At 31.9% G+C, this 11,039-nt stretch overlaps 2 protein-coding genes and 1 long non-coding RNA gene across 3 annotated transcripts; 1 reads left to right on the forward strand and 2 right to left on the reverse strand.

The window, feature by feature from the left end:
- Window positions 1-4,476: 4,476 nt before the first annotated feature.
- LOC130502491 (uncharacterized) lies at window positions 4,477-5,025 on the reverse strand. Its single transcript, XM_056997290.1, has 3 exons — window positions 4,692-5,025; window positions 4,595-4,602; window positions 4,477-4,482 (listed from the first exon to the last, which is right to left on the reverse strand). Exons 1-3 carry the CDS (start codon window positions 5,023-5,025, stop codon window positions 4,477-4,479), a joined length of 348 nt encoding a protein of 115 aa, XP_056853270.1.
- Window positions 5,026-5,101: 76 nt separating this feature from the next.
- On the reverse strand, window positions 5,102-7,380 carry LOC130502492 (uncharacterized). Its single transcript, XM_056997291.1, has 11 exons — window positions 7,368-7,380; window positions 7,290-7,324; window positions 6,941-7,208; window positions 6,748-6,844; window positions 6,532-6,656; window positions 6,368-6,452; window positions 6,137-6,266; window positions 5,868-6,061; window positions 5,654-5,777; window positions 5,349-5,564; window positions 5,102-5,251 (listed from the first exon to the last, which is right to left on the reverse strand). The coding sequence occupies exons 1-11, from the start codon at window positions 7,378-7,380 to the stop codon at window positions 5,102-5,104; spliced, it is 1,437 nt and encodes a 478-aa protein (XP_056853271.1).
- A 1,613-nt stretch (window positions 7,381-8,993) lies between these two features.
- On the forward strand, window positions 8,994-9,917 carry LOC130502493 (uncharacterized). Its single transcript, XR_008940271.1, has 2 exons — window positions 8,994-9,150; window positions 9,238-9,917. It is a non-coding gene; the product is annotated as an uncharacterized LOC130502493 (long non-coding RNA).
- The last annotated feature ends 1,122 nt before the right edge of the window (window positions 9,918-11,039 follow it).

Consider the following 11,039-nt stretch of genomic DNA (forward strand, 5'->3'; position numbering starts at 1 on the left):
GCTATTATTCAACTGTAAAGCCTTATATATCTATCAAGTTCAAACGTTTAACATTTTTTTTTAATCATATGTTCATTTTGAATATATTTCGAAGCTCCAACCGTACAGTAAGGTGTGTTTCTAGATCGATTTATAATTGTTGCTAGAACGACTTGCACATACCGGCTTTTTAAATTGTTTTGTTACATATATTTTATTAAAAGAACAAGTAAATTATTATTGTCAAGAACATGTACATTACTTGAGATCAGTATTCCTTAAATATTAATTGAGAAATATTACATCAGTTTTTTGTAGTTACGTGTCACCATTAGAATGAAATTCAGAATTTTTAGAAAAATAAATTGGTCCATCTTAACTTATATTATATTTTTATTAAACTAACTATCAAATTGATAAATAATTTAAAAAATAATATTCTAACATTTTTATTTAAAAAATTACGGAATTACCTAATATGATTAATATATATATGGCAATTAATGATTATGAATAATAAATATTTGATAACAAGTTTGTATCTTAGCTCTTTTTTATTTAATTTTATATTATCAAAAATATTAACAATCACATTAATCATATAGTAAAAATTTAGATTTTTTTCTTAATGTGTTATACTTTTAAAACGACTATAAATTGCTAGAAATTTTAAAATCCCACTTTGAAAATTTTGTGATCAATGGCCTCAATTTGTTTTGTTATAACAAAGATACAAATGAACAAAATTTGTATTAATCTTAATTTTTAGGAAACAAAAATTCAAATTAAATAATATATATATAGAGAAATTTAGCCGTCCAACTATATATATTCAGCTAACAATTTAAAGCAAGAAAATAGGTCACATCAATTTAGTCGTCTAGTTGAAACTTTTCAAATCTATGTGGAAGACTAAGGTCAAAGTAATTTGATTTGGAAAAATATTAAGCTGCTGGTTCTAAAACTATTAAATGGTTCTCGTGATGTTAAAGTAAAGTACTAAAAAAATTGTAGAACCTGTTTTTTAATTAAAAATTCACTTGATTACCACATTACAGTTTTTATAGGTATAAACAGGGAAATAAAAAATTTCATTCCAAATCGATCAGGCTCATCATAAATTCAAAATAGATTTCGGTCCACAATATAATTACAAATGCTACACAGCCAAACATAAACATATTGATGATTATATAAAGAAACATAAATATATCCATATTAAAAAATCAATAACATTTATATATATATATATATATATTATATATATATATATATATATATATATATATATATATATATATATATATATATATATATATATATATATATATATATTTATTTGTCAATACTATATATTTTTAATTTTTATTATTATCTAAACATGTTCGCTAATAATCATTGATAGGAGATATGGTTATTGATTCTTAGAATCATTGATAGGAGATATGGTGTTGATACTAGTTTATGTTCTGTTAGAACATGTTTATATATGTGTAAACTTAATCTTTTTCACACATTGTATTTCATTAATAAGTAGTGGCATGTCAAATTACATGAGATGTAACGTTTAACTAACACTAGATTTTGGACCCGCGCGCCCGCGCGGGTGTATATTTGGGATGAGTAAATGTTAAACATAAAATTTAAGGTTTTCATATTTTTGATTTTTCATATTGGTGTATTTCTTTGGGTTTGTTGAGTATTTGATTAAAAAAATTTTATTTTATTTATGCACGGGTCAATTGTTTTTAAAAATATTTAAATATCGTTTTTATAAGCATAAAATATATTATTGTGGGTTTTGTTGACTCAATCTGATTATAAGTTGTTTATGTAAGTTTACATATTTTAAATTTTTAATTACATGATTTCTAAAATTGACAAAGTAATGGAAATGTATCAAAAATTTAAAATGAGTTGGGCTGTTTACAATTGTTGTTAGTGATGTTAAATTGTTGTTTTGCAAAGCCCATTAAATAAACATGTTCTGTTATAAGTGTGAAGCCCACTAAAATTATTTTGTCCGCGAAAAGAAACAGAAAAAAATGGTTAAGATATATTTTCCTTTTACCTAAAATTTTTATTTATCTTTTTTGATTTCTGTCGGTCAAGTTCTCTCTCTCTCTCTCTCTCTCTCTCTCTCTCTCTCTCTGTCTCTTATCTCTTCCACATGGGGTTATCGATGTTCTTCTACAGAACCCAAAAAACGTGAATCAAGTTACAAACTCATGGCCGTATTTGTCTTACCTTTCAACCTGGTTTAGGAACCGACAGAATCAAAGGTTGTCTTGGTGTTTTTTTAATCAGATTAATCCTTTTTTTTTGAAGCCCTAACCTTCACTAACCTTAATCGATTGTTGTTATGTTCACAGATCAGTCATCTCCATGTCTAAAGGACTTCAATAATCGTCTTTAAGCATTAGAAAAGTCAAATCGGTGGATTTTGAAAGACGGTTTCAACATCGAGGAAGACATCTACAAACAATGGTGCATGTTCTATCCTTGAGTCTGTGTTTTTTTCTTTTTAATATATTAGATTTCGAGTTTGTATTTTAAACCTAAACACTGCTTTGAAGTTAACTTGTTTGTTCATTCTTGATATCCCGATTAACAAAAAAATTGTTTTAATAATATTTCAAATAATATTCTCTTGATTTAAAATCCAGCATCAAGATCATTAGTATTGGTAGAAGCTTTAACTAAAAATTCCACATAATTTTAAGATTAGTGATCCCGAGTGTTCTTAATAAATACTTATTTTACTTCTCTTCTAAATAAGATTTTAATTTCTGTGGTAGGTGGGTGAATCCGGAAATGTTGAACGCTAGTAGAGGAGGAGGAGCTTCAGTTAAGAAGCAATCTTGTGGTGAACTTCGTCTTCACAAAGGTCTGTTTCTTTATATGGTTTGATCTTTATCTTTATTTCGAAAGTTTTAAAATGTTTCTCAGTTGTTTTAATTGGTGTAGATATATCAGAGTTCAATGGCAAAGATGATTTGATGAACTTTGAAGTCTCCATTAAACCCGATTATGGTTACTACCAGTTAAGTCATAACTCATGCCACAGTTAGAATGGTTCAGAAACTCATATTTATTTTTTTGACTCTTATAAATGATATCATATCATATTTGCAGCTGGTGTATTAACTTTTTAAGCCATGTGTGTTCTAAGGTTTGCTTGATTGATGTTAATTCAGGGTGTTGTTGAGGGGCTTTTGGTTGAAAACTCTCTGAAGTTGTTACTGAATTTTGGTGAAGTTTCTACATACCTGGTACACTATTTAAACTTTCTTCCGCTCTCCTCACATTACTCTTTTCCTTCACGCATATGACAAAACACTTTACAGTTCATTATAAAAAAAAATTCGTATTTTTTCTGCTTCTGCTACTTGACTCCGTAGGTGCTCAACTCAGTGAAGGAGTACATGCTTGTGAAACCTGCAAGGGACGCTGCTGCTAAGATGGAAGCCGAAACAGCTACAGCTATAGATGATGGTCGACTCCATGATGATAATGAGTCAACCATAAGATAACAACTCAGTGAAGTAGTTCAAAATAGTTTTCGTATCCTTTAAAATTGCAACTTGAAAACTGATAGGTGTTTTATGTCTTATATCAACCACACTTGATGATGAAAATGAGAAGGATACAGACGATGCAAGTGATATATCTACATATACCAATACAGGTTAGACTTCTCCTACTTAGTGATAGAAATGGAAATTTTGATGATTCTGTTAATTTAGGTTGTAGAGAAGGCTGAGTCACTTGTTTTATCTTTGTTATACTGGTAGTTTTAAACAAAGACCGAGTGACAGTATTACAGACAGAGCAACACGAGTATAAGTAGCCAAAATTGTCTTGATCCGAATTTGGTTATCTAAAGAGAGAATGATTATTTAGGAGTTTATTATTGTCTGAGAAGTTTTAGTTTTCTTTTACAAAATCATCATGTTATTCTCTAATTGTTTTTAATTATATTACATGATACTGGATGTTCTCCAATGGGACTTGGAATCGAGTTGAATCCGAAGACAACAAAAGGAACATGAAAGCAGCTGAAAATATGACAGAGGCCGGGGAAAAATGAGAACAGAAGATCAGGAGTTGCATGAGAAGACATTAGTCTGCATGGAACAACACTCAAACGGACCAGCAAGGTAATTACTTATCTATGAAAAAATTTAACTAATGCCTGAGAAGTTTAGGTGGAAGTGGTAGTTATTAGATTGAGTTATACGGCTTTAGTTTTGCTTAAATGTTTGTTGTTGCTCGAGTGTTGCATATCATCGTCTATGGTAATTATAGTTTATAAAACAACCACTCTAATAGTTTAGATAGGTAAGAAAGACCAATATGATGCAATAGATTGATAGCTTTAGTAATAAAACAATGATATCGAAATGAATTGTTGAAAAAATAACAAAAATTGTTTGAATAAATTAAAAATAACAATATCAGAAAGCATTATAACACCCACGAGAAAATGAAAAGGGCTCAAACCTGCAAAGAAAAAACATGTAATTTCATATTAGTTGTTTTTCTGTATAGGAGAGAGGAAAAAAAATTGAAAACCGTATAAGATAAATAAATCACTGCAACACATCTGTATTACCTTGACCACTAAAGGTTGTCAAAAACTTGTTTGAAAACCACATTCATAGTTTTTTTCTGGGGATTGCCATCTTTGTCTAAAATCAAAATCTTCAAACCTTTTTTCGAAGTCACTCTAGAAACAGCAACATATAGCTGCCCATGTGAAAAAACAGGTCTAGGTAGATAGAGACCAACTTCAGATAGCGATTGACCTTGACTTTTGTTAATTGTCATTGCAAAAGCAACAGCAAGAGGCAGCTGCCTTCTCCGCATCTTAAAAGGCAATCTCGTGTCTGATGGAGTTATCAACAATCTAGGAATATCAACAATTTCCCCAACTCTTTCTCCTGTTATAATTCTGGCTTGAACCATAAAGTCCATGAGCTGAGTGATCTGAAGTCTAGTCCCATTCATCAAGCCATCAATAGGTGTTATGTTTCTCAGTACCATAACCGGACAACCAACCTTTAGTCTAAGACTATGGTTTGGTAAGGATTGCAAACGAACATGAATCCCGAGTCCATGCTTAGCCACTCTTGTTATTCTCTTGTTTGATTATCTTGCTGCATTGTTTCTTAGAAGCCGATGATAGGTCCTGTAGGTCAGATAGATCTTCCTTGCGCTTTGTTATAGGAGTTGGACACTCATCTGAGGAAACTTGATCCAACATCATAATCTAAATCCATTTAAAATTAAGATAGTCATTGTTAATCAAATCGATCAAACATTAACAACTCTGAGTAGGGTAAAAGTTGATAAAAATTAATACTTACAGATCCAGATGACATTGTAGATGAAGTTGTGACCATATCAGAAGTTGATAGAGAGTGAGAATCGATACTATAAACTTTATCTCCAGAACAAACCTCTAAAACCACAAAAGTCTCTGATCCATTTGTGACATTGTCTGAGGTAATTGAAACACCAAAACAAAAAGACTTCCCCACCAAAGATAGAATAGGTTCTGGAAGAATCTCTGGATCTTCAATCTAGAAAGAAAGTAGGAATATATGTGGTTGAATCTAAACTGTTCTAGGTTTGAGAAAGAGTAAAAAAAAATATTTATATAAAAATATACCTCCTCATAAGAGCCATCCCATAATTCTTCAGCATCGACACCAACAATGGACTTACCAACAGAGCCTAGCAACATTGCAGTGCATGTTCCAGAGTCATCTTTTACAACAAAGTGTAGCTTAAATCTGAAAAAACAAAATACAGCATATATATAAGAATATAACTTCCAAAAAAAAGAGTATGAGAAATGGTTTTAGTAAATAGCATTCACTTACTTGGGTCCCACATTACTGATGTTAGAACGACAAATTTCACACCGGAACAAAGGCTTATCCTTTTTTGTCATGCTTGCATAATCCACATTGGGAAGTTTATTGACACGTTTTTGGTGACGGTTACAACCAAAATAGAACCAAGCCCAATCAGTATCTATTGCCTCAATAGTACACACGATTTTGCAATAGTCCACCTAAATATTTTACATGAGAAATTCTCTTTTAGATATATATTCTAACGATTATAAAAAAAGTAAGGAAAAATCAACCTGATTGGAGTCCATGATTTCTGAAATGGATTTGATCTCTGCGTTATTCCAGTCATATGAAATTCTTTTGCCATCCTTTTTCCCAGACGTTTTCTCGACCAGAGCCACAGACAGATCAGAAATTGACAGCCTAGAATGCATTAAGTTAGAAAGACATACCGAGTGATATTAGAAATAGTTAAATAAGATAGGCAGACAGTAATATACTGATGATAACAAAAAAAAAATAACCTTTCAGTTAAATCCATAACTTCAGGGATCATTGGATTTAGGAACACCCGAGAAGCATCAAAAGCATTAGTGATTTGCATCTCTCCTAATTAACATTTAACAATCGATTTTAATAAGACATCAAATACAATGTCACTTTATGTTAAAAGGGTTTAAACAAATACCTCTAAATTCTTTTATTTTTGCAAACCGGATCAAACAAATAATGGTTTGATCTTTGGCAGTCTCACAAAATGGTTCAAGTAGCTCTGCATAGGTTCCCCACAGACAGCATGGAAGAGAATTTCCTCTAATGAAAAAAATGCATGTTATAAACTAATCGAAGCCTGTATAACAAAATAATTATAAGGAAAAATAAAAGTGTGTACGTGAAAACTTACTCTGTGTCAAGTAAACGGAATTGAACCCTCTTTCTATCCTCTCCAAAAACTCGTACAGTCTGGATGTCACCCAGTTCATGAACTTTTCCTATCACGTCTGAGAGTCAAAAAATATGAAACATAGGTTAGAACTTATCTCCACTAAAAAAATTTACTAATAATAATTATGAAAAATAAGTGAGATTGAGATTACCTATGAGGAAAACTTGATTTTTTGCTTCACATGATTCAATTTCGTTATAAGTAGCAAGAGATAAGAAACTCCTATCATCAACTAAATCTGAACGCGATATTACAGCATCTTCTGCAATAACCATCTTGTACTTATAGTTCGTGGTTCGATATTGACCACCAACTACACTGACATTAACATGTTCAATGACACCCCAAGAATCTAAAGGTAAGAAACGCTGAATTCGGTGCATGAGAGAGCGTTTGCAAGTAGCATGGATCTTGTTACCCTAACAAAAAACAAAGTCATATTAGAACTTAAGAATAATTAGTAACACAATAAGAGGAAAAACGTGTTTTACAAAACTTACCCATTCATCTGCCAAGACCATCTCAAAAGTATCACCTGCAAAAGGGGTGTTTTGCTTCCATGAATGTAAACATTTAACCTGAACACGCCATAGTCTTTCAAAGGTCTCAGTTTTGTGAGAGGAACAAAAGTCGTTATCTTTGACATGCTTTAGGTTGTGCGATTTTTTTTATGATTTGGAGAATAGATGAGAACATATTTATACTGGTGGAGATAAAATGGCGTAGGTTAGGTTTATAGTCATTAATTTTTATCGTTTATTTTAGGTAGTTACAATTTAAAATCAAAATCAAAGGCAAAAGATCTTTTATTTAATTAAATGTACATTTATTATGTTTCAAATCTAAAAGGAAAAACGAATATCCGAGTTGCTTTGAAATATTAACAACTTGGTGGTCAAGTTTTTTTAGAAATTTGGAGATGTTGTTTTGATATTTACGTGAAATCAGTTGGAAATACTAACAACTTGGTTGTCAAGTTTTTTTTTTTAAAATCGAGATGATGTTAAATTAATAGGATAGATATTCTGATTCTGATAGAGTAGAATTAGGAATATCTTTAAGTAGTTATGACGATTTGTTTTGATATTTTCGTGAAATCAGGAGTGGTTTAGGAATGTTTAATTAATATAAATTAATGACAGTTAAGGTGATCGATTTGTTTTAAGGTGATAGATTTGTTTTGATATTTTCGTGAAATGAGGAGTGGTTTAGGAATGTTTAATCTTACAAAGTCATATTTTCGTGGGCCATTTGATAGATTGAAAGGCCAGAAAAAGTGTTATTTACTTAGTATAGCAGGCCACGATTTTCTCAAACTTTATAAGACAAAACTACTGTGTTTTAACATAGTGGCATTTAGTTGTAATTTTTGAGCAACTATAAGGGGATATAGATAGGTGTACTTCAGTATTAATAGTTTAGATGATTCTTGTGTAACTAGTTTTTTTTCCTCTGCCTATAAAATATTTTGGGTGCCTAGATTTTTTCTCAATAATAATTAGTATCTTTGTGATTTAGGAAACACAATTTGTATGACGTGATTTTAGGAGGGCAACAACTTTATTTCAAAGTTATGGGTGATATTTGGTTAGTTTTCATAGGGTAAAATTAGATTTAGAAAATTTCATTATTAAACAGAAAAAAAAATAATAAAAGATAAGTTTATTAATTACTTCAGTGTTATTTTATTGTAAATATTGTGCAAATTTATGAATTATTTTAAATTTGTACTTCTGTTTTAATAAATTAGATTTCTTGGTGAAATGGATTTCATGTATTTGATTATATTTTATTTATTCTTTGGTGAAGTGGAATAAAACAATATGCTATGGTTATATAATACTAAAAGATAAGACATGCGCTGTGCGCAGGGTGAATTTTATGATAAATATTTAAAATATATAGTATTAATAAATGATGTCAAGTCAGCAATAACTCGGTTTTATTAGATTTTCAAATGATGTCAAAATTAAAATATTAACTTTTTGATATATGTTCAATGCAAATAACAAAATAGGATGTATAGTTTTAATTTAAACGATATGAAAATATATATATATATATCTATTTATATAAAAAAAAGCTCACTCTCTTCTCATCAAGACACGTCATCAATTAATGTTACCATAAACTGACACGTGTCCTATCTCTTTTATACGCAGCGTTTAACTTTTTTGGGCCAAACTTAACGATTTCTAGGCTTTTGTGTTCTTATCATGAAACTCGGCTATGATTATCGTCTCCCCATCGATACACAATTTTAGGGCTGTTCTTCTCCTATCTCTGAAATCAACGATGGACATGAAGCGTCTCTGTTGTTTGGATCTTCAAACCAGGCTTCTGTTCTAATCAATTGAAACGGTACGAGTTATTGATTCATCGCCTTTATCATACTTCTTAACTTCACTTCATCAACCCACGTTCATGACAATCTGACATCAAATGCAGCTTATCCCTCTGCAGGGTTTTGTCTCTACTCCTATAAAAGGTGTGCCTTCTTCCCAACGAATACATCTCAATTGTTAGTGATGTTCTGTTTGGGCTTGAACTGAAACTCATCAGGATCTACATCTGTCGGCGTAATCCTTTCTTCCCAAAAACTCGCCGAAACAGTTTCAAGGCCATCTCCGACAACGTCATAAGCCTTATAATACCACCACCAGAGAATCTCATCCGCTGACTGTTACCGATTGTGTTGTGACATATCCCGGTGGATCATAGTAGTCATGTCTTATCCTTTCGTTTCCCGTACCAGCGCAAGTCCGTTGAGTTCGAACGTCGTCTTTAACGCCATCACTAACAACAGTTTCCCACTCCTCTAATTCAATGGCTCTCTCATTGCTTCGATAGAGCAAAACTAATTTCTGTTAAAATGAGGACATGGCCGTTTCTTCTGCTGCGACCCTTGCGGATGCTCAGTGTATGGAGGCTGCTGAAGTGATAAGAGCTTATAGAGAGAATTTGGCATCTGTTGTCAACGCCCCCATCAATGTTCGTTCTACCAGAGATATCTAACACTCACTGCCGGTGTAGCCACAAGTTTTGTAGCTTCAAAAATCTTTATTTTTGGCATCTTAGGTTTTTAAAAAGATTGATTTTAATGAAGAAACTCAATTCTTTTGATTTTATGTGAGACATGCTTAATACTGACAATGTAATCGATATGGCTAAAGTTCTTTTGATGTATAGTATTTAAGAACAGTTTATTAGCTCAAAATCGGAGCTTTATGAAGGGATTTTTAAGTTAATGTTTGGGTGTTTGGTGCAGTGTTAAGAGGAGTGGCCACATTGAAAGTGAGGGCTATGAAAGAAGTTTGGAAAATTGCATCAGTGATTACAGGATACAGAACTCATTACTTTTGAAGGATGCAGCAACATTAGTAATGGTAGCAATGGAATCTCGAGTTGTAGTCACAGTAACTAACTTATACAAGAGAATAATTTCTTGGTAATTGCTTGCATGGAATGGCTTGCAAGAGGCTGTCAACTTCTCAAACGTACTTGCTGATGTTAGGAGTTTTGAGGCTCCTAAGTCAAATGATAGTATAGTGGTAGTAAGTTGTCGAACCAGTTCTGAGGGATTCAAATGCAAAGAGAATGCAAGTATTTGCCTAATCTAAGTGCAATCAGTGAATTGGATGATTTTTAAACTAAAACTAGAATGCAAGTAACAGAAATGATACTTTTAAGCTATTGGAAAGGAGAACTCATGGGTATAGGGATTTCAGACCTTGGGTGATCAAGTTTCGAACTAAGGATGACAAATGAATCAATCAAACTATTAACCTTAAGCCTAGACACAATTCTAAGCAAGCTCTATGTCTAGATGAATGCTCATTTGCTAACATGTCTCAAACATCAAATGTCTTTGGTTGAATAACATGCAAGCAATCATTACTAACAAGTCTATTAGCTATCTTAGCATCTTTAACAACAAATCTCTTGGCAAAGTACACTAAAAAGCTAGGAGAGTTGACTCAGGCATTTCATCAACACCTTTTGGGTGGGAAATGCCTAGAGATCACCCTTTGAGTGGCCTACTCAAATGATGCATTATGAATACTCTACTAGCAAGGAACAAGAATGATCTACACTAAAACATCCTAGAACTAGGCCTAATCACCCTTAACTCCCTAACCCATGAATTCAAAAGGTGATTACTCACTAATCCCAATGATTCCTCTTAAACCCATGATGGATTTCAGATGATCATATAAGAAATAGAAGAGAAATCACAAGAACAATCACAA

The sequence above is a fragment of the Raphanus sativus genome, unplaced genomic scaffold, assembly GCF_000801105.2.
Source record: "Raphanus sativus cultivar WK10039 unplaced genomic scaffold, ASM80110v3 Scaffold0582, whole genome shotgun sequence".
Taxonomy (NCBI): Eukaryota; Viridiplantae; Streptophyta; class Magnoliopsida; order Brassicales; family Brassicaceae; genus Raphanus; species Raphanus sativus.

Bases quoted from the DNA above. Each gene is read 5' to 3' on its own strand.
- LOC130502491 (XM_056997290.1), bottom strand. From the start codon at position 5,025: ATGGTACTGAGAAACATAACACCTATTGATGGCTTGATGAATGGGACT.
- LOC130502492 (XM_056997291.1), bottom strand. The intron at 6,657-6,747 runs GTAAGTTTTCAC...TTTTTTCATTAG, and splicing joins TTCCGTTTACTTGACACAGA to AGGAAATTCTCTTCCATGCT. The intron at 5,778-5,867 runs GTAAGTGAATGC...TTGTTTTTTCAG, and splicing joins ATCAGTAATGTGGGACCCAA to ATTTAAGCTACACTTTGTTG.